We start from the raw sequence: 21,482 nt of genomic DNA, 5'->3' as shown, positions 1-21,482 counted from the left end.
ATGCGACTGTTTGAACTTTCTATAACAATTATATCATTAAGATAAATAACATGAACAATCATATAGCCTTTACCTTTATGAACAAACAAAGAGTGATTCAAGAAACTCAAGGCTAATCACAATCTCATTATTATGGATGTTATTTAAAGATTATAACGTAGAGATGTTATCATAAAATAATCTCTTTCTAATATGCATGACATATTATGATTAATGTGTGCATATAAACATTCCATTGCAATAATCTCATGCATAGTCATTTTATATACATCATGCTCACACTCAAGAGCTATATTTCTAAATATGCTAATATACAACTACAATAATAATATACAACGTAATATAATTTGTTCACAACTAAGATTACTTATAATATCTCTTACCTCGAATACGAATGTTGCACTTTGGTCGCAATTGAGTCTTAAGTGACTCTAATAATAAAATTTGATCATCACATAAGCATGTTCATATTAATACACATGTTTTTTTATATTTTTTAAAATTACTAAAATACCCCTCTTGAGTCTACTCGTCAAACCTTAAATTTTTGGCCTCTAATTTGACCAGAATCATAAGAGAAGAAGATTCTCCTCTATGATATGAGTCTAACGTACCAAACCTCACTCAATTTTGAATTCAGAGTGCAAAGTTATGCCCATTTTACTTAATCAGATATTGGTACACCCAATGAGTAATTTGATTATTTCAACTCTTATGATTTGACCTGACTCATCGTAGGTCAAAACATGTTTAATTTAAGTTTAGAATACTAGGTTTATGATTTGACCTGACTCATCTGGGTTTGGTTTAAAAACTCAATAGGATTCTTAAAATTTATAATAAATCACAAACTAGATCCAGATCCAGTTTTGATCTGAATCTGTTACTGTCAGATTGGATCCAGACCCAGTTTTAATATGGATCAAGAACTGTCAGACTAGATCCATACACAATTTTGATCTGGATCCGAACTAATCCATTCAACTATGAGTTGGATCCAGATCCAACTCTGATCTGGGTAAAGAACTGTCAGACTAGAACTAGAATTGATCCATCCAGCTATGAGTTGGATCCAGATCTAGCTTTGATCTGGGTGCAGAACTGTCAAACTAGATTCAGACCCAATTTTGATCTAGATCTGATCCATCTAGCTATGAATTGGATCAAGATCTAGCTCTTATCTGGGTCTAGAACTATCAGACTGGATCCAGACCCAATTATGATATGGATCTAGAATTGATCCGAAGAGTCTTGAACTAGATTCCAATCTAGTTCTGACCTGGATTCAAATCCAATTTTGAATTGGATCTAGTATTGTTCAATCTACTCTATACCATATCCAGACCAATTTTTTCTCTAGATCCGGTTCAACTTGGATCTATCCAGACTTATTGGATTGAATTGGACCAAGATCTAGTCTGGTCCAGATCAAACCAGATCCAAATAAGGAACTGAAACCCTATCAGACTTGACTCGATCAAAACCAGTTCGGTCAACCGAGTTTAGTACAAAACCATTGACAGACTCTATCTGGACTGAACCACACCGAGTCGGTCTTGGTCAGACCTGACCTGGTTTAGGTTCACACCTAGACCAGTTTGATCCAATTGAGTCAGTTTGATTCGGTATAACCAAATCAGACCAATTCGGCTGACCATTTTTTTTAACTTGGTTCGGTCGGGGTCACACCTAGATTGCTTGGTTCGGCCTGGGTTGCACAACGGCCGACCTAGGGTTCTGCAGTTAGGTATAAGGCGAAAGGTGTCAATGTTTAATAAATTTTGAAAAATCAAGTCTTGATGAATTTTTAACCAGTTTGGATATGAGTTAAGGTCTAAAAACCTTGATTTTTGAATAACTATTGGATCTAAACAAAGATTCGAACCTATATTTGAAATTTTGGCAAATTCAAAAAGAGAATTACTCAAAATCTGGAATTCAGGGATATTTTTATAATTAATTAAATTGTTAAGGGCAGAATGATAATTTTCCAATCCAGTGGCATCATTTGGTAAAATCCCCAACTATATAGGGGTAAAAAGGTAAAAATTTTGGAGACATTTTCAAGAAATTAATGAATTTTCTAGGGGCAAAACAGTAATTTGCCACCCCTAATGGTAGGTCTAGTAAAATTTTGAACTACCAAATAATAAAAGAGTAACTTTCAAATTTCCATATGGTATTTTTGAAAGATGGGATTTGATCACGGTTAGACTAGCTATAAAAAAATAGAAAATATAATATAATATAAAATTAATATTTTATATTATTTTATTGAGAGACCATGATTTTGGAAAAACCACAATCCCAAAACCATGGGCAGCCATGGTTTTCCAAAACCATGAGAGACATGTGTCACTTTACAGTGAGGAGGTGACACGCAACCACTTTTCTTTTCTGACAAATGTCATAAGAAAATAATTTTTTATTTAAAAAGTAATGTGTCACCTGAAGTGGGGCCCACAGGGAGGCACCTCATCTCTCCCCTATAAATACCCTTTCACCCCCCTCTCTCTCTCCCATGTTTTGAACGAGAGCTCTCTCTCTAGAATTCAAACCCGAACCTTCGTTGAAACTATTTTTTTTCTGACAAACCCCTTCTAGTCTCTTCCCTCTCTCTGCAGATGAGAGTTGTTCCTTCATAGGAGTTCTGACGGGTTAGAATTGACTTCAGAAGTGTTGTCTGCATGAGTTCTGCTAAATTTAATAGAAAAATCAAATTTGGATCACGAAAGCGCTGCCCAAATTTTCTAAATCAGATTAGTACCCAAATCCTTCTTTTAGATTCAAATTTATAATTTTATGACCTTCTATTCTCCCCCTAAAACCCTAGGACTCCTCTCTAGATTTAAATTTTGGTAATTTTGCCAAAATTTGATCCAACCATGCCTCTACACAGGGGAGGTTCTGTTAAAATTTCTCTAAATATTTTTAAGTACTCAGAACTACTATAATAATAGTTCTGGCAAAAAAATTTTAAAAGATTTTTGAAAAGTAAAACTATGATAACAAAAGTTCTGGCAAAATCTTTTTAAAAGATTTTTGAAAAATAACATTAGTATAGTAGTAATTTTGATAAAAAAAATCAAATTTTTTTAGAAATTTTGAATTATTCTAATCAGAATTCTTGCAAAAACTTTTCTGATAATTTAGAAATTTTGAATTAATTTAGTAGAAATTATGGCAAAAATTTTCTAGATATTCCTGAAAAAAAATGAATTTTATAAAGGAGACTCTTTAAAATAATTTCAAAATCCTTTTTAGATATTCGAGTCAATTTTTTTGAAAAACTTTTATAAAAATATTTGTGACGCAAAGTCATGTTCAAATTTTTATAACTCGAATTCAAGTCCAAACCCTTTTTCAAATATTCAAGTTATCACAAAGGAAACTCTATGAAAATTCTTGTAATATTTTTAAGATTATTTTTAAATAGCTTTTAATTTTTAACAATTTTTTAAAATAGGTATTCTTTAATCTTGTAGAACAGACACCACTCAAAATCCAGCAAAAGAATATATAATGTAATATAATATAATTCTTGCCAGAATAAATTGGAAGCGCCAATGATTTATTTCATCTCAATTCTTTCTAAAGTAAAGTAAGTTATTCTATCAAAATCTTATAATTTTTATATTAGACATGTTTTTGATGCATGCATGATTATTTAAAATTCTATTTATGATCATATGCATATTTTAGCATATGCATAAATAAATACCAACTTTGAATGGCAAGATTTCAAATTTTATGAGTTTGAACTAAAATCGTCCAAACTTTTATAAAGTGTCATGGCCAAGCAATAGTCAAGGCTTAAACAATTTTTGAATTTTAATAAAAAGAGTGATTGTGGTGTAGCATGTTGATTTTTAAAAGTTTTTATTGTGCAAGTTTTCTAAACCTAAAATGTACAATAAGGCGCCCATTTGCTGTATAAGTCATGTCTGCACACAAACTTAAATGTGTATTTTTACATAGCAACATTGGATGAGTTGGGTACATATGACCGTAGTGTTTATTTTAAATGTGTTTTTTAGCTATTGAGCCTAGTTTTGAAAATACTAAGTCCTATAAAAGAACCTTTCAGGCCCATTCAGGATTAACCTACCTTGGAAGGGGTAGTGGTACAGCCAGGAGTGATATTGTTATATTATTTTTGGGAGCTATAGATTCCCATGGGTCTTCCACCACTCAAGGTTTTTGGGAGTTTGAGGTAAGTAACTGCTCCAAGTTCTGCAAAAGTTTCAGGATGCATCTATAGCAAAGTTAGGGATGGCAGTGAACCAGGAGAAAGCGGAGCCCCGCCCCACCTCACCCCGTTTGGACCGGGGATGAAGGGTATAAAACGGGGATGGAGGCGGGGACGGAGGTTAAAATCCATCCTCATTCAGGGATGGAGGCGGAGATGGACCGACACTTTCCCCCGTCCCGCCCCATCCCCGCCCCGCCCCGCCCGTTAATGATATTACTAAAATACCCGAAATCAAAAAATAAAATTACAAAATACCCACCTTCATAAATACTCTTCTCTTACTAACCCTATGTTTTATCCGTCGAAGTCGTCGTCGTCCAGAGGAGAGGAAGAGAAGGTAAATGGATTTTTTTGCTCTATTTGAATGAGGAAAACAGATCATAAGTTTATTCATGTCAGTGATCCAGCTTGCAATGTTTATAAGGGTTATTCACTACAAAAGAAATCAGAGGACTTACTTTCTGCCTGTGGAATGAAAATACATTGTATTCAATCAGTTCAATGGATCTTATGGCGGAGTTTTTCTATGCTCTTGCACCTTGTCGAGATCTGGTATGTTTCTGAACTTGTTTCTATAGATGTGAAAATGCCTAATTTTTATGTGATCTAAATGTTATATTTTTATAACCTATTGTTTGCAAGTTTGCCTTATATTCCATTGTGTGATATGTAAATAAATTTTCTTAATAAAATATCTTTGTTTTTTTATTTTTTTGGTCTTTTGCATCGTGGCTCTGTTGGTGTTGTCGGAGATTCCCATGGCCATAAAGAGGGTTGTCTCTTCTCTTGTTGTTGTTCTGTGAAGGTTGGCTTCATTTGTTGATTTTATTAAGTAAGTTACAAGATGGTGGTGTTACTGCACATATACTTCATAAAGGAAATGATCTGATACTCAGGCAGACAACCTGGGTTGGTATCGTCTGGTACTAACAGTGGTCTTCCTGAGGTGTAGATTTTGATTTATTAGTGTATCATAAGTCCTTTAGATGTTTTAGCGTATGGTGAGTCCTTTAGATGTTCAATGAATTCAGCAGAGACAAGATCAGGGCTGTCAATAGAAGACATTCATATTGGTGAAGGGGGAGCAGACTGAAGATGGGAGAAGAGGGATGGGGCGGGGACGAGGCAGGGGTAAGGACGGAGATGGGGATTCATATTTTGAGATGGGGCGGGGGTGGAGACCTTGTCCCCCACCCCACCCCGGTCCACTGCCATCCCTAAGCAAAGTGTTGAGTAACCCTTGAGAAAAATTCTCTCGGTTGCAAGCCGTTCTCTTGAGGATCCGTGCACTAGTCATATGGGGTAATGAAAATACAAATTGGCATAATAATCCCCTAGATGGTCTTGGTTGTATAATGATTAGTGGTCAGTGCATACCTACAAGATTAATAAATATTGAAACAAAATCTCTAATAACGAATAACTACTTGTAAAATAGTGGGCAATGTCATTATTTGCTTTAAATACGTGAATTATTATTTGTTTTAAATATATGAGTCATTACTTGCTTGATACTGAATATATTTGTGCTTAGTTTTCATGATCAAAATTTGAATTGCATAAGTAGAGTTAAATCATGATTCTTGAATATGATTTGATATTTTAAAGTTACCTGTAATTGGTATTTACTTATCAGGTTGTTATAAGCCTGACCCTGTTTTATGGAGAATACAGGTTCAGGTATGGAGCACCTTATATTACAATAGATACTGGATATGAGCGGTATCAAAGAATCAAGATTTTCAAGATCCTGAGATTACATTAGAATTTATTTTAAAATTTTAATCCTAAATATTTTAATTGTCTGGACATTATATAAATGACTGTGTAAATTATGCAGGTTTAAATTTAATTATGTCTTTCCTTATTGTGATTTGTGAAGTGTATTCCGTCTGAGGTTTTAAACCGAAGGCTAAAAATTATTTTCACTATTTATTTTAAAGGAAAAAGAATTTTTTTAATTTTTACACATTTTTAAAGGTTCTAATATCTTGGGGCGTTACACTCTTTGTCGGCAACAAGGTCGGAAACCATGGCTGCCGATTTTGTTGTCTGTGTTTTTTTTTCTGCAACCTGTCGGCAACTATGGTTGTCAGTCTCTAAACGAACGAAATAGGGAGGATGAATAAGAAAATAAAAGGCATACCTGCGGTGGTCACCGACAACTACCTTCCTCCTTCCTACCGCTCTCAAGGTACGCTCTCTCTCTCTCTCCCTTTTTTTTTTACTCTCTCTCTCTCGCTCTCTGCAACTCTTCCTCTCTCTCTCTCTTTCTGTGTCAAGTGGGCAGAGAGGCTCACCGTGAGGGCCCTTTATAGAGTCCTAACGGTGGGTGAGGATAAACCTCACCCCACCTGGCGATCGTGGAGGGCGAGGTTTATTCTCAACCCCCCTGCGACGAGAATGAGGGAAGACAGTTTTGCAATTTAAGGAATCGTCTTTCCCTGATCTTTTTTTGGTTTTATAACTTGTCTCGCCCCCGAATTCTTTAGAAGGAATTAAACAATTGGCTTTACTCATATCCTAAAGACATACCCTTGGTGACACCAAACACAAAAAATACTAGAGACTTGATCATTTGAATAGAAATACTGCATGATCATCTCCAGTAACTCACCATCATCATCGTTATCGAGCCTTATCCCAACTACATGAGGTCAGCTTTATGAGTCCCCTCCTAGTAAGCATTAGGCATCTCTAACAAACATGAACCACAAAACACTAAACACGACCCCAAAACACATCAAGAAGCACAAAAAAAGTACAAAAATAAGGCATAATCAACATACATGTCATAAATTTCTTGTCTCTTAACACAACTAATTAGTCATCACCGTTTGTTAACCCCAGAAGGCTTCCACCAAAACATACATCAAAAAAAAAAATCACATAAAATGATAAAAAAAGGAGGAAATGGTCAGAGAGGAAGAATCAATTATAAAGAAAGCATAAGCTAAACATGAATACGTAGAGATAATTATGAGGATTTAGTATAAAAAAACTATTGTGATGTTTTTGAGACATGTGATCACAAAAGACAGGGTGTCAATGGACCCTGCTAAGTTAAATTCACCTTGATGAATATGTTTTGAGGAAAATTCTCCTTAGGATTTGTAGCCTAACTTATTTAAATCTTGTATTTTTTGAACTGTATTAGGTGGAATTAGTCTCAGACTGGAAACAACCTAAGAGCGTATCGAATATCCGCAACTTTCTTAGTCTTACCGGATATTATCAAAGAATTATTCAGGACTTCTCTAAGATAGCAACATCGATGACTAAGCTACTTCGCAAGGGGATAATTATTTTATTTGAAGTATTTGTTGTTCAGTCAAGGCTTCCAACTCTTGTTTTGTAGTACATACTTTATCTAAGGTAAGCCCGAGTCTAATTGAGTTATAGGGTATTTTTATTAAAACAAGAGTTCAATGCATTTTTATCACATATGCCTATAGAGCATTTCATGGTCAAATGACTCAAGTACCCCTCTAGGGTATAACTCATTCAATATGCTTCAATACCTTTAAACCAATCGAGCATCTTGCCTATGAAGGTGATAACTAGATTATTATGTGTACATGTATTTTTCATAACTTTGTACACTTTTAACCATCATGAGTTCTTTTTCAATCCCTTGTTCGTTCACGAGCGATCTCGTATGCATGCATATTTTTCATGTCTTACAACACAATATTATCACATGCCATACATATTCGTGCACTTATGATACCACATTGATTTTTCTAAATCACAAGCTCATTCATGAACATCCACATATTCATGCATGCCATCATAACATCATGTTGCATATTCACATATCATGTAACCCATTGTAACCTTATGACAAAGAATTACAATATGACATTAAAAAATTCTTCACAAGTGATGACACAAATTTTCAACCTCAATAAGCCCAAATATGGTACAACAACAAGTCATTTGTTCATCTGGTTCAACGGGGGTGAAAAATTGCAAATGCATGGCACTTATGGATGGCAGTGAACTGGGGTGGGTGCAGGGGACAAGGTTTAGATCCCTGCCCCTGCCCTGTCTCAAAATAGTAACTTGCTCTGGTCTCATTTTCATTTGCATTCCCTCGTCTCACTAAATTTACCGTTCATGTCTTCTACCACCGCGTTCGTTAAAAGAAGAAGGATAGACCGAGTTGTCAAGAGGGTCAAGTTGTCACACATAACAGCACAAGAAGCATTGAGAGAAATCTGAAAAGGTTGACCACGACGATGAAGAATGAGATGAAGAAGAGCTGCAGAAACTGAAAGGGTCATTTTAGGTTTTAGGGTTAAAAACTTAGTATTAGAAATATATATATAGGAGTTATATATAATTTTATTAAACAACTATACGTATTTTAGTCCTTTCATTAACAGGGGTGGGGCAGAGCAAGAAAAAAGTGTAAGTCCATTCCTGCTTCTATTCCCGCATGGGTTTTTATTTTCACCTCTATCCCCAATCTATTTTTCGTTTTGTGTCCTTCATCCCCACTCCAAACGGGGCAAGTTCGGACGGATCCCCACTTCTTCCCCGATCCTATGCCATCCCTAATGGCACTTAATCGGTCCTTTGATCTGCCAATTAAAGGTATCCACGGGTCCGATCTAGTTTGAACTCGAGTGAATCCAAACTTAAATCTGACTTTGAAGTGCAGGTACCGAGTTCATACTCAAATCTGGCATTAAAAATAAAAAGATCATACCCGAGTCCTACAAAGGATTACATGAACATGAACTAGACCTGATTTACGCTGGATATATATATATATATATATATATATATATATATATATATATATATATATATATATATATATATATATATATATATAAAGAGAGAGAGAGAGAGACCCGAACGGATCTTAATCGAAACTCTCGTCGAATCTGAGTTTGGTGTGAAATTTCACATTTCATACCTGGATCCATATAGTAACTGGACCTTTTGGATCTGAGTCAGGTTTTAATTGACCTTCTCACCAAACGGTGAACTGTAGAGGGTTTGGTACGGGTGGGATCCATACCGAAACCCGATTTACCATATAACAGCAAGTCTCTCTTCTCCCGTCCTAGGTTTTCTCGTTGCGGTCGAAAGATCTTCCGGTGGAATTCGCGTGGTTTCCGGCGTCTGATTCACACGGTGAGTCCGTTCGATCTCGATTCCTTCCATCGTTTTCATGGGATCGATTGTCTCAAAACACACTCTAAATTGAATTCCCTTTTTTTTTCTTTGATCTCGTTTTCTGTCTTTTTCTGTTCTTTTTTTATTGGTAAAATATGCAAAATTTTGTACGGGTTTTAGTTGGACCAAGCGGAATCGGCGGATGAATTTGTGAGAAAATTTAGTTTATGGAAGTTCGATGGTGGAAACGACGTTGAATTTATGAAGTAGGAAGAGAAAAAGGGAGGATTTGGGTCGACTTTTGCTTGTTTATTTCTTGTCTCACCTCCATCGCTCTGTTTTTCTTTATGTTTTGGTGTGAGTCTCTTTATTTCTTGTATCGGTTTGTTAATCGATCCATATGAAGTGATCCTTTTGTTTTGGAGTTGGAAATCACGGGGAGCTAGATTTGTGCATTACAGAAGATCGATGGTCGGTGATTAGAGGAAGACGATGGGATTGGGCAGTGACTAAAGGACGCTGCAAAAAAAATTGTGTGTTTTTTAGGGGTTTCTTGATAGAATTTTTTGTTGAATCGATTAAAGAGCATACAGGAATGTGCTTGGGTCTTGGATTTTGATCAAGAGCAAATTAAATTTTGCCCTTTGGTGTTTTATTGTTGTTTTAATAGGGAGCACTGGTTCATTAATTGTGAATGGATTGGATTTCCTGCTGAAAGTTGGTGAAGTTTCGTGTCTATACACACTTGGAATTTCAAAGTGGAATCCATATCCTACCATAAAGTTCTGGGGTAAAAGGAACAAGGAAATTCCGTATTTCTTTGATAAGAAAATAGGAGAAAGAACAAAAAAAAATAGGGAGTAATACCTTTGAAATCTGTGGATTTATATAGTGGAGGGAGAGGAAAAAGAGGTACTAGAGCTTGTAGCACGACATCTATCGAGGAAAGCTGAAAGATATGTTTATAGGGTTTTAGCTGTTTGGAAGACAATTCGTTGACCCGCCTGTATGTTCTGAAAAGGGCGTTTTCAATCGATGGTCAGATCAAATCATGAATATATGCTTTCAAAACCATATCACAGGTACTCTTTTAGTTTTAGATAGAAGTGGAAAATTATCTGCAAAATGTATGTTTCAACCATAAAAAGTCCAAAAAGATGCTCTAAGGCTAACTCCTGGGTATCTGCTGGTTGTGGGGTGTTGAAACTCCAAAAGCGTCTTGTGGAGTGTCAAAACTCCAAAAGTATCAGACGCTCTAGAACTAAAAACTGCAGTTTATTGAAGCGCCCAAGGAGTAAAATTGCCATATCTGACAGAGATAATAGAAAGAAGCAGTTAAGCGGCTATTACTAACCTCTGCCTGTTATTTATTTCCACATTAAAACATCCCATGCTATATATCTTTTATGCCTGATTACAGCCACTATAGTTTTTCCTTCTTTTATTTCTTCCCACATTTGTCATAGACTCATAGGCATAACTTTGTAAAGTTCAGAGTTCAAAGTCTAGACTTTCATTTGATGATGGATGTTCTACTGGCCGGATGGGAAGTTACTACGGAACACAATTGATCCTCACCTTGACGATCCATCTTTCATGAATAAAATTTCTCTGATTCATATAGCAAAATGTCTCTCACTGCCATCACCATTTATTGCGTTTCTCTCTCTCATATGCGCACACTCACATATATTCTTCTGTTTTTCTGATTGTAGTCCATCCTATCCGTTTTATTGTGTTTCTTATTTTCTTTTCGCATATAATTCTTGATGAACACACTGGAATTCAGCATTTTCTTGATGCCTGTGGAAACCAGATTTCTGTAATTTATTTTACATGGAAGTTTACTTTACCTCCTCGTACTTTAGCCTCAAACTTTTTGATATATTCTTTGTTTTTTTATGGCGTTTTTACGTTCTTATTTTATCGTCTTTTGACTGGTAGGTGTCCATTTTATGTCCATGTAGGAGGCATACCATAAGTTTAGAGTCTTTAGACATTGTTATCCATGTTGAAACAACTTCATTCATCAAAAGAAAAAGGCTATGGCCTGCTTCATCCCTTTGAATCTAAAATTTTAAACAACTGACCGTTTCAATTATAGAAGTAAGCTGATTGAACTGATATATTTGAAGGAAACCGATAGAACAAAATAAAAGATCATGAATGCATGACATAGTTGACATCCTTGGTTTATGAAGTTATGCCCAGGTTTAGAACCTTAAGCCTATAATAAATCCTAGCTTGGCCGTAACTGTTTAGTGATTCCCAACTCAAATGTAGTTTGCACCATGTCTGTTGATTATTCTAATTGATAAAATTCATTGTCTTGTGTATATACGGTTTTCAACAGGCAAAATTGAACCTTGATTTTTGCCTCGTGTCCTATGTAATTCTATGTTTCTCACCATTGATGAACACTCTTAGCTAAAGCCTTGTGCTTCCTTCTCTATGGATATCAAAAGCCTTAAAGTTTTAGCCTATGATTCCTATTCTGGCAACTTTTGCTACAGCACTCCTTCCTCCAAGATTGGCTAATCCGTCATCGCTTTCTTCTTCAGTAAATAGTTAGTTCAACCCATAGCTTTCAGGTTATAAACTAAATTGTTATGATTAGACTACGTTACAACCATGACATTCTGCTTCCAGGTTAGAATAAGTTGTTGCCAAAGAGGAAAATTCAATAACTGAACAATCTTGAGTTACCTTCTTTAAGAAAGAGAAGAATAATTCCAGTTATCTCAACACTCATGTTACCCGCAGTATCATGATCCACTTGATAAGATAGCTCCATCACAATTTTATTGGTCTATTCTGATGCAGGAGCTCCTTATCAAAGGATTTCTTCATATTAGCAATCCTTTTATCAACTTCTGTAGGCCAGCATATGACTTAAAGAAAATAAAGAATTGCATTAAGTCCATATCCACTAAAAATTTGGGTTGTGCAGAGCACTATGTTAGAAGACGAGCTCCAGATTTACCTGCGCAAGAAAGAAAACAAGTGATAGAGAAAAGGGGCTAAAGAAGGTCACGGCTGAAATCGTTCATCTTGATTGATCTATTCAGTAATAATATATTATGTGATTACAAAATAATTAGGGTACAAAAATACCCATTAATGAGAGGTTAAAATTACAACATAACACGGCTATATGGATACGGGTCTGGATTGAATCCAGATCCGTAAACCAAATTCGTAAACGACTTCTTTTCACCCTTCCTCAAGTTGTACATGATCTTGGATCATGAACAACTTGCCTTTTAACATCCAAAATCTGTCCTTTGTTAATCCTTTTGTGAATATGTCTGCAACTTGCTCTTCTGTTCGGACAAAATTGGGCTCAATTTCTTTTTCTTTAACCTTTTGCCTTACAAAATGTTGGTCTATCTCAATGTGTTTTGCCCGACTATGATAAATAGGATTGAAGGACATATTGATAGCACTTTGGTTGTCACATAGTAAGAGTGATCGAGCAATCGATTCTCCTATCTCTGTGAGGAGGTGTCTTATCCATGTAGCCTCTGCAGTCGCGGCAGCCATCGATCTGTATTCGGCCTCTGTGCTCGATCTAGCTATGGCTTTTGCTTTCTACTGCTCAAAGAAACTAGGTTTGACCCAAGAAAACTGCAATAACCAGATACTGATCGACGTTCATCTAGATCCCCTACCTAATCAACGTCAACATAAACAATGACCTCATGTGCTCCTTGATTCAGCCCACCTTTTTTGTATACAAGTCCATCGCCGACAGTGCCTTTCAGATATCTTAGTATTCTCTTAACCGCTTCCATATTTGTTGTACGAGTCTCATGCATAAATTGAGATACTTGATTGACTGAATATACTATGTCAGGTCGAGTGAATGTTAGGTATTGTAACATACCTACTATATTGCGGTATCTAGTAGGATCTTCATATAAATCTCCCTCTTTAGAGCTCACTTTCTGATGTATGACACTTGGGGTTGCCGAGGGTTTGCAATTCATCATACCTGCTCTACTGAGAATATCCACTTTGTACTTGTGTTGAGTGAAAGTAAGAATATCGCATGTCTTGTCGACTTCCACCCCAAGAAAATATCGTAGATCTCCCAGATCCTTCATTTTAAATCTGTGATTCAACCATTTCTTTACTTCCTCAATATGAGTTTCGCAGTTTCCTGTAATGATGATGTCATCTACATATATCAATAGGAGTGTGGTCACACTCTGCTTCTTGTAGATAAATAATGAATGATCAAGAAGAGATCTAGAGAAGCCATGTCTTTGTATTTCAAGCGAAAAACTCTCGAACCAAGAACGAGATGCCTATTTCAAGCCATATATCACTCTTTTTAATCTACACATATATTAATTAGCATCTTGTTCCGTATAGCCTGCTGGTTGTTCCATATAAACTTCATCCTTTAGATCTCCATGCAGGAAGGCATTTTTAACATCTAGCTGACTTAATGTCCATCCATGTTCAACAACTAGACCCAACACAATTCGAATGGTCTCCATTTTCACAACAGGAATAAAGGTTTCATCAAAATCCTGCCCTTTCTCTTGTGTGAATCATTTGGCAACAAGTCTGACTTTGTACCTTTCAATACTCCCATCAGGTTTATATTTGATCTTGTACACCCATTTTGATCCAACTACATTCCTATTTGGTGGTCTGGGAACAACCTTCCAAGTGCCACATTCATGTAAGGCTTCCATTTCTTCATTGTTCGCTTTAATCCACTTCTTTGAGTTGACAGCGTGATAAAATGTGAGAGGCTCATCTTCTTTGTTTATGGCTGTTAAAAACAATTGAAAATCCAGTGAGAAATTTTTGTAGCTGACCCATTTGTCAAGTGGGTGTCGAGTCCGAGTAGACCTCCTGACAACCAACGTCTGTGAGGAAGTAGGAGGTACATTAAGGTCTGGACAGGAAGTAGAGATGGCTGGAAGTTCCTTTTCACGTCGGGTGTAGACGATGCCCTTATACCTTCTTGTTTGTGAGGGTTGTGCAACAATCTCTTCTGATTGTGATGCATCTTCTGACTCCTCGCATGTTTCCTTCTGACTACAGTCCAGAAGGCATTCATTATTAATGTTGGAAAAGAGCTTGGAGCTTAGCCATGGATGATATACCTCAACATTGGACCATGAGCTAGAGGGGTTAGTTGGTTGATTATCAAAGTTCATCTAATAAAAAATAACATTTCTCGACACTTTTATGCGTTTGCTCGAAGGATCGTAGTACCTATACCCCTTATAGTGATCCGCATACCCCACAAATCTACACTTCAAGGCTTTGTCTTGAAACTTATACCTCAATGAGCTGTCAACGTGCACATAACAAACAGACCCAAAAACACGTAATTCATGGTAATCAGGATGAATGCCAAAAAGTGTAAAGTATGGCGATCTGTTTTCCAACAGTGCCATAGGCAGGCGGTTTATCACATACACTGTAGAGTGAAATGCCTCTGTCCATAAAGTAATAGGGAGATTACTATCGTGCATCATGTTCATTGCACTCTTAATAATATATCGATGCTTCCTTTCAACAATCTCATTTTGTTGAGGTGTGTGGGAGCAAGACACTCTTCTCCTTATTCCATTATGCTGGAGAAATTCAATAAAATCACTAGAGGAGAACTCTCCCCCTCTGTTACATTGAAAAATTAGAATGTTTTCAGAGAAATGATTTTTGACAAAGGAATAAAACTTTTGAAATAATCCAAAGACTTCTGATTTATTTTTCATGAAGAATATCCAAGTATAACGTGAATAGTTGTCAACAAAGATAAGGTAATATCTACTTTCCAAACCAGAAGCAATTGGCGCAGGACCCCAGACATCAGAACATATGATTTCAAAAGACCTTGAAGCTCTTTTATTGATTGAATTGAAGGGTAAAACATGACTCTTACATAAATGACAACTCGAACATTTTATTTCATTTGCTTCTGAACCCAAACTAGACTTAGGAATCAAATTATTTGAGACAAGTTTTTCAATAAAATAACTACCATAGTGACCCAATCGACCGTGCCAAAGAATTGGCTTATTACATTCAGAAATAGCAAACACACACTCAGAAGAAACCAATGATGGATGCTGATAGAGCTTCAAGGATGAACTATGGAGGAGGGATCTTCTTGAAAAATGTACATATTGCCTCGTCTTTTTTCCTCAACGAATGTCTCTCCCGTGCGAAGATCCTTGACATAAACAGAAGAGAGAGTAAATTCAACTGAGGCATTAATATCATCAACAAGTTTTGAGACGAAAATAATATTTTTCTGAATATTTGAAGCATGAAAACCATTTGAAAGTTTGAGGAAAGACTTAGACATGGGTATAACAACATTTTCAATGTGTGAGATGGAGTGGTGAGTTTCATCTCCTGTGACTATACTATTTCTACCAACATAAGAAATAGGGTTTAGGAGTTTACCCGCATCACTTGAAACGTGGGTTGCTGCACCTGAATCAACATACCAAGTGCTTTTATCATTCTGCTTCATATTTAGTCCCGCCAGTGCTGCCAATAGTAACTCATTTACTTCTCCCCCGGCTTTTGAGTTTTCGATGTCTTTCTTAGCCTCTTTGTGTGAAGATTTCCCTTTATTTTGTGGATTGAACCAACAATTTGCTTTAATATGTCCCCTTTTGTTACATAAAAAATAGGTAGGAATGGGCCTTTGACCTTGCTAATTGGAAGAAACATTGGGCATTGAAACTTGAAAGTAGCCCACGACCCCCAAAACCAAGTCTTCCTTGTCCACTCTTGCCTCGAAGGGCACCACCTCCTCTTCCTCTGCCATAAATCAACCCTGTGGCAAGAACTTCTTGATTCCTAGATTGCACACAATTTTATTCAGAGAAGCCCTTCAGACTCATCTCATATTGCAACAATTTTGCACGTAGATCTTCAAACTTAGGGAGCTCTGGGAGACACAACAAAGACGTTGTAAGAACATGATAGTCTGGCCCCAGCCCACTTAGAATTTGTTGTACTTTATTTTTATCATTAACTATACATCCCACAATAGCCAGTTGATCTGTGATGGTCTTCATTTTATTTAAGTATTCCATGATAAACATGGAATCTTTTCTCAACATCTGAAATTCTCGCTTAAGAAACACAACTCTGGCCTCAGATATTTGCGTATATGTCTGAAGTAACTTGTCCCACAATTCTTTGGCTGAACAATCATCAGGAATGAGTACAAGAACCTCTTGCGACAATGTAGAAGTGATGTATGCCACCAATGCTTGGTCTCTCTTCATCCAAGCGATGTAATCCGGATTTCTGAGAAAGGCACTAGAAGATACCCCTTTACCATCTTCCTTTTCCTGCGAGATAAACTCTGGAGGGGTTGGAATTGACCCATCCAAATGTCCAGAGAGATCTTGGCTCCTTATGAATGGAACAATCTGTCTTTTTCAAGTCAAGAAATTGGTATTGTTTAACTTCTCATAGACGAGTTGACTAAGAAAATTAGAAGAAAGAGTTGTTTGTGGTTGCGAAGAGTCCATTGAAGAAAAACACAGGAAGCTGGTGTTAAAAGGAAAGAGAGAATCTCTGGACCAGATTCAGTCGATTGAAAGAATCAGCCACTTTTAATATTCTGCCTTTTTTTTTTTGCAGAAGTTAATAAACCAGGAAAATTATATCCTGTCGTGGCCAGCGAACATGACAGGTCTGATTATGTCAACACTGAATCAGTTCCTTGTTGAACGAGTATATCTAGTTTTCAAAAATTTCTGTAATAATAAGAATGATAAATATGAAACAAAAATATTTCAAATGAAACCAGATTAGCAGTAGAGGATCCTGTCGATGATCCCTTCATAAAATAAGCAAGGATTGTTGGCAACGGAAGAAGAAAATTAGAATCGATTTTTCGACGTGGAGACACGTTACCGATTCTTGAAGAAGAAAGTTTCAGAAGTGGACGCTTGAAGCACAGAAAACGCTGTTTAAAAAACACAGCAATAGGAGGAAGAAAAAAATGCAGATTTAAAAAAAGAAGAAAAACACAGATTGGAAGAAGATCTGGGTTTTGGATTCTGAGAAGGAAGAAAAAAATGCAGATTTAAAGAAAGAAGAAAAACACTGATTGGAAGAAGATCTGGGTTTGGATTCTGAGAAGACGCAGATTTGAAAAACCCAGATTTAAAAAGGAAGGAATAACGTATTTAAAGGGAAGAAGAACGAGCACAGATTGGGTTTAGAAAGGAGAACACAGATTGAAATAGGATGGGTTTTGGATTCTGAGAAAACGCAGATTGGAAGAACCCAAATTTAAAGGAAGGAAGAACGTAGATTGGAACTCACAGATTTCTCGCCTTGGAACTCAAGACCATCTCTTTGGACACTTCTTTTGGAGAAGCAATCCCAGGCCTAGCTTCAACACTGCTCTGATACCATGTTAGAAGACGAGCTCCAGATTTACCTGCGCAAGAAAGAAAACAAGTGATAGAGAAAAAGGGGCTGAAGAAGGTCATGGCTGAAATGGTTATCTTGATTGATCTATTCAGTAATACATATATTAAGTGATTACAAAATAATTAGGGTACAAAAATACCCTTTAATGAGAGGTTAAAATTACAACATAACATGACTATATGGATACGGGTCTGGATTGAATCCAGATTCGTAAACTACTTCTTTTCACACTAGGCTCTTCCTCTGAGGTGTCAGCTGTCATATTTCAATAAGAGTTTGAGAATTCACATTAAGAATGTAATAGCTTTTAAGCAAGTTTTGATTAACCACCAAGCTAGCGCCTATCTCTTGGAATCCCAGATAAATATTGTAATCCTCGAGGCACCTTTAAGATTACATCAATTTCTGAATTAGGGTAAAGCCAAATAGAAAAGGACATTTTGATTTTTGAATCATGTAAACCATCTCCAGGTTGAAGGAATCATTTGCTACAGTGGTCCAAATCATCCTTGTATTCAACTGTAACGGTATTCCATATTCCTTTACAATTTACATGCTTTATAATTTGAAAGCTGATCTATTTTGTGAAAGTCTTCATGTATGTCTTCGTCTCCTTATTGTGTTTCAGAGGACAATGGTGGTTCCCAATGGTGGGGCACCCCCTAGGGGCAGTGCAGCAGCAGCCGCAAGCTTGCGTCGGAGGCGGCCAGCTGGAGGCAGTGGTAGTGCAGGAACTGCTGGCAACACCATGCTGCAGTTTTACACAGATGATGCGCCTGGGCTCAAGATATCACCCAACGTTGTCCTCATCATGAGCATTGGGTTTATAGCATTCGTAGCTGTTCTCCATGTCATTGGTAAATTTTACTTTGTCCCCAGGGACTTGGGGAGAGCCCAGCAGTGATGATGCCAGACTTTCCGACAGAGTTTCCAAACTATACTACTCATGGGACTCTATTTTAGAATCGGTGTTTTTCTTCTTTCTCTATTAAGACAATGGACTACCAAAACGATGCAATCGAACCCATTTTTTTTGTAGTTGATTAACATAGTTTATTTCATACCAGTTTCACTTAATCTTTAGTTCTTCTTCTCGCACTTCTCATTGTTGAGAAATAGGCAAAATAGAAAACAAGCAAAGCAAAGCAAAGAGAAAACTAGGCATTACATGGAAGTCTGATGGAAATCCATGATACAAAAAGGGGCATCAACCTACAACTTTCCAAGTGCCTTTCAAACTTTTGGAGACTATCTACAAACAAAATTCCCTCCAAAGCAGGGGCGCTAGTGCGTCCTCCAGGCTAAAGCAGAAGTCACAAACCATGCCGCACCTACATACACAACGCACAAAAAAAGTACAGCCATAACAGCAGCCATTAGGCCCATGTTCCTTCTATGAGGGGCTTAGGGGATGCAGTTTCTCCAAACATGTTGATGAAGTCCAGAGAGGACGGCTCGCACTTCTCACCTTTGAACTCCAGTCCTAGCTCTTCCTCGATGTCGTCCTAAGCGGCGATCAGTATGAATTCGCATCCCTCGTAGTTCAAGAAGTCCGGCGGGTCTGCCAGGCAGAAACACCGGAGCCGAGCTGAGCTTGCAGGTGAGCTGGGAAAGTGGCCTTTCTCTTGTTCTGGATCCCGGTCTTTGCTGGAGAAGGCTGGGTGGGGTTCTTTATCTGTATGATAAATGAGGCTTGTCTCCCAATATTGAAAGACTCTTGCGACTCGTTTTCTTTGTCTGCTGTCTGGCACTCGACCTTGTAGACCAAGTGAGTGTGAGTTCTCCGGTCGGAGACATGTTTCAGAATGTGGTATACGCCTTCGGCTAGAGCTCTAACCAGAGGCTTGGTTCGGCGACCCCTCGTGGCGGTATCATATTCCTCTGTGATTCACAGAATGTTAGCTTAGAATATCACTCGATTGTGTAAGCTTTGATTCCACAAAATCATGTTTTTAACCTAAAACCCTAGTGGGATGGGGCCTAGGTCGCTAGGCAGGCGGTCTATCTACATTCAAATCCCATGAGCGTCACCCCCTGTGCAAGCCTAAGCATGGCGACTCCCTTGGGGCAAGGGTTACTTACGCCCATTAAGTTTTATGCAGCCAGTACAGTAGGCACGGTTAGGTCTCTGATCTTGGGGGCGGTTTCTCTACGTAAATATAAAAATGAGAAGGGCGATAGTGTTACCTCCTTTACATCTTCAATTTTGGTTGTCACCAACTTCACAAAGCCCCAATTGGGCCTCCTTTTCTCGCTTGGATCAGGAAGGCTTTTCTTACCAATCACCATGAACCTCAAGAGAGGTTGTTCAATATTCACCTCATTCAAATTCATACATATATAGTTCAGCGAGATATTGGAGTTTTGAGAAATGTATAGGTGGCAACAGACAACTGCCAGGGCTTGACCTTCAAAGTAACAACTGGGGTCAAGATATCAGTTTTTCATTGCAAGTTTTATTGTAAGAGAAATGAATCTGAGAAAACTTTACCTCTTCACCATGACCACCCTCTGTCCCCTTGCCAGCTTCACCACCCTGCTCATCCTGGCTTTTGCTTCCTTCTTTTCCGGAGTCCGACGCCTGCTTCTTCTCGACGGCACGCTCACCGGACTCTGGACGCAGCACGACGTATAACCGCTGCACGTCGTCGATGCTGTGCGCCTCTTCTCCTTCAACCTTGGGCCTGTAGAAGAAGAAGACCTCTCCTCTTTCCTGTGAATTACGATTCCCATGCAAAGTCACACACAAGTGGTTGGAAGAAATGGGAAAATCCAATACTTTCCCCATTTTCCAAGCGTTCCGGCTCCTGGACTTGATTTCCAAGACAAATCAATAGGCACTCGAACGTCCAAGTTCTGGAATTCAAATTGGTTGGGAATTAACTTAATTCCCAAGTGGATCATATGCAAACACAGAAAAGAGAGAGAAAAACGACTAGGAAACGAAAAAATTGGTAGATGGCGCTGTTGGTGCTTTAGTTGTATATGACATTAGTAGACGGCAGACTTTTGGACAGCATTGGTAGATGGCGCAACTAACTTCAAAGTGAGTCTCTCTCTCTCTCTCTCTCTCTCTCTCTCTCTCTCTCTCTCTCTCTCTCTTCTGTTGTGTTGCATTTGATTACAAGAAATGCACCCACTATTTCTTTTATAATTTGAAATACCATACTTGTTGGGAACAAGTCTAATCTCAAGGATATGAGAGAGGTAAGTACAGAGGAAGGTAGGGCTGTAGGGAGGCTCAAGGTCTGTTATTTACGAAAACATCGTTTCTTGATTCATCCAATGTAGATGCTGCATTTCGGACTGTCGTCAAAGAGATCTATAGTACATTGAACAGGAAAGTTTTCCAGTCGCAAGAGCTGAAGAAGCTAGATAACAGGCTAGGAAATGGGAAGACTGTGGTCTTACAAGGAAACCAGAATGAACCTTCAGCGAAGGGATCATGGTCTTGTTCTTCCTAGTACAATATGAACCGTCCAGTCAACTTGGCGAGTGGGTGGTGTATGTTCTCCCCTATGATTCACTGAATCCCACGTCTGTGTTCGGTGTCCGAATGAACGCCACATATGTAAGCACATGAGGCTCGTATTCCCGTGTATGTTGACATCACTTAGCATCGGAGTCTGGTACGGTTACAAAGACTTAAGTACCTTTTCTTGTTATT

General features: G+C 37.7%; 2 protein-coding genes across 3 annotated transcripts; one reads left to right on the top strand and one right to left on the bottom strand.

The window, feature by feature from the left end:
• Positions 1 to 9,300: 9,300 nt before the first annotated feature.
• LOC149833776 (protein transport protein Sec61 subunit beta-like) lies at positions 9,301 to 18,858 on the top strand. 2 transcript variants are annotated; one of them, XM_090009851.1, is made up of 3 exons: positions 9,341 to 9,400; positions 18,287 to 18,342; positions 18,444 to 18,858. In XM_090009851.1, the coding sequence occupies exon 3, from the start codon at positions 18,450 to 18,452 to the stop codon at positions 18,717 to 18,719; it is 270 nt and encodes an 89-aa protein (XP_089865977.1). In that variant the 5' UTR covers positions 9,341 to 9,400; positions 18,287 to 18,342; positions 18,444 to 18,449; the 3' UTR covers positions 18,720 to 18,858. The 2 variants fall into 2 exon arrangements, with proteins under 2 accessions (XP_089865976.1, XP_089865977.1); XM_090009850.1 differs by lacking the exon at positions 18,287 to 18,342 and having other exon boundaries at positions 9,301 to 9,400.
• A 100-nt stretch (positions 18,859 to 18,958) lies between these two features.
• LOC149833775 (uncharacterized) lies at positions 18,959 to 20,616 on the bottom strand. Its single transcript, XM_090009214.1, is given in 4 exon segments — positions 18,959 to 19,391; positions 19,394 to 19,703; positions 20,003 to 20,134; positions 20,307 to 20,616. Coding segments are annotated over 4 exon segments (939 nt in total). The 5' UTR covers positions 20,604 to 20,616; the 3' UTR covers positions 18,959 to 19,191.
• Between the last annotated feature and the right edge of the window lie 866 nt (positions 20,617 to 21,482).

Source organism: Nuphar pumila, chromosome 6, assembly GCF_984573655.1.
Source record: "Nuphar pumila chromosome 6, dmNupPumi1.hap1.1, whole genome shotgun sequence".
Taxonomy (NCBI): Eukaryota; Viridiplantae; Streptophyta; class Magnoliopsida; order Nymphaeales; family Nymphaeaceae; genus Nuphar; species Nuphar pumila.
Note: the sequence above shows the minus strand (reverse complement) of the source record. Positions and strands in the feature narration are given on the sequence as shown.

Coding starts and splice junctions, on each gene's coding strand:
- LOC149833776 (XM_090009850.1), top strand. CDS start 18,450: ATGGTGGTTCCCAATGGTGGGGCACCCCCTAGGGGCAGTGCAGCAGCA.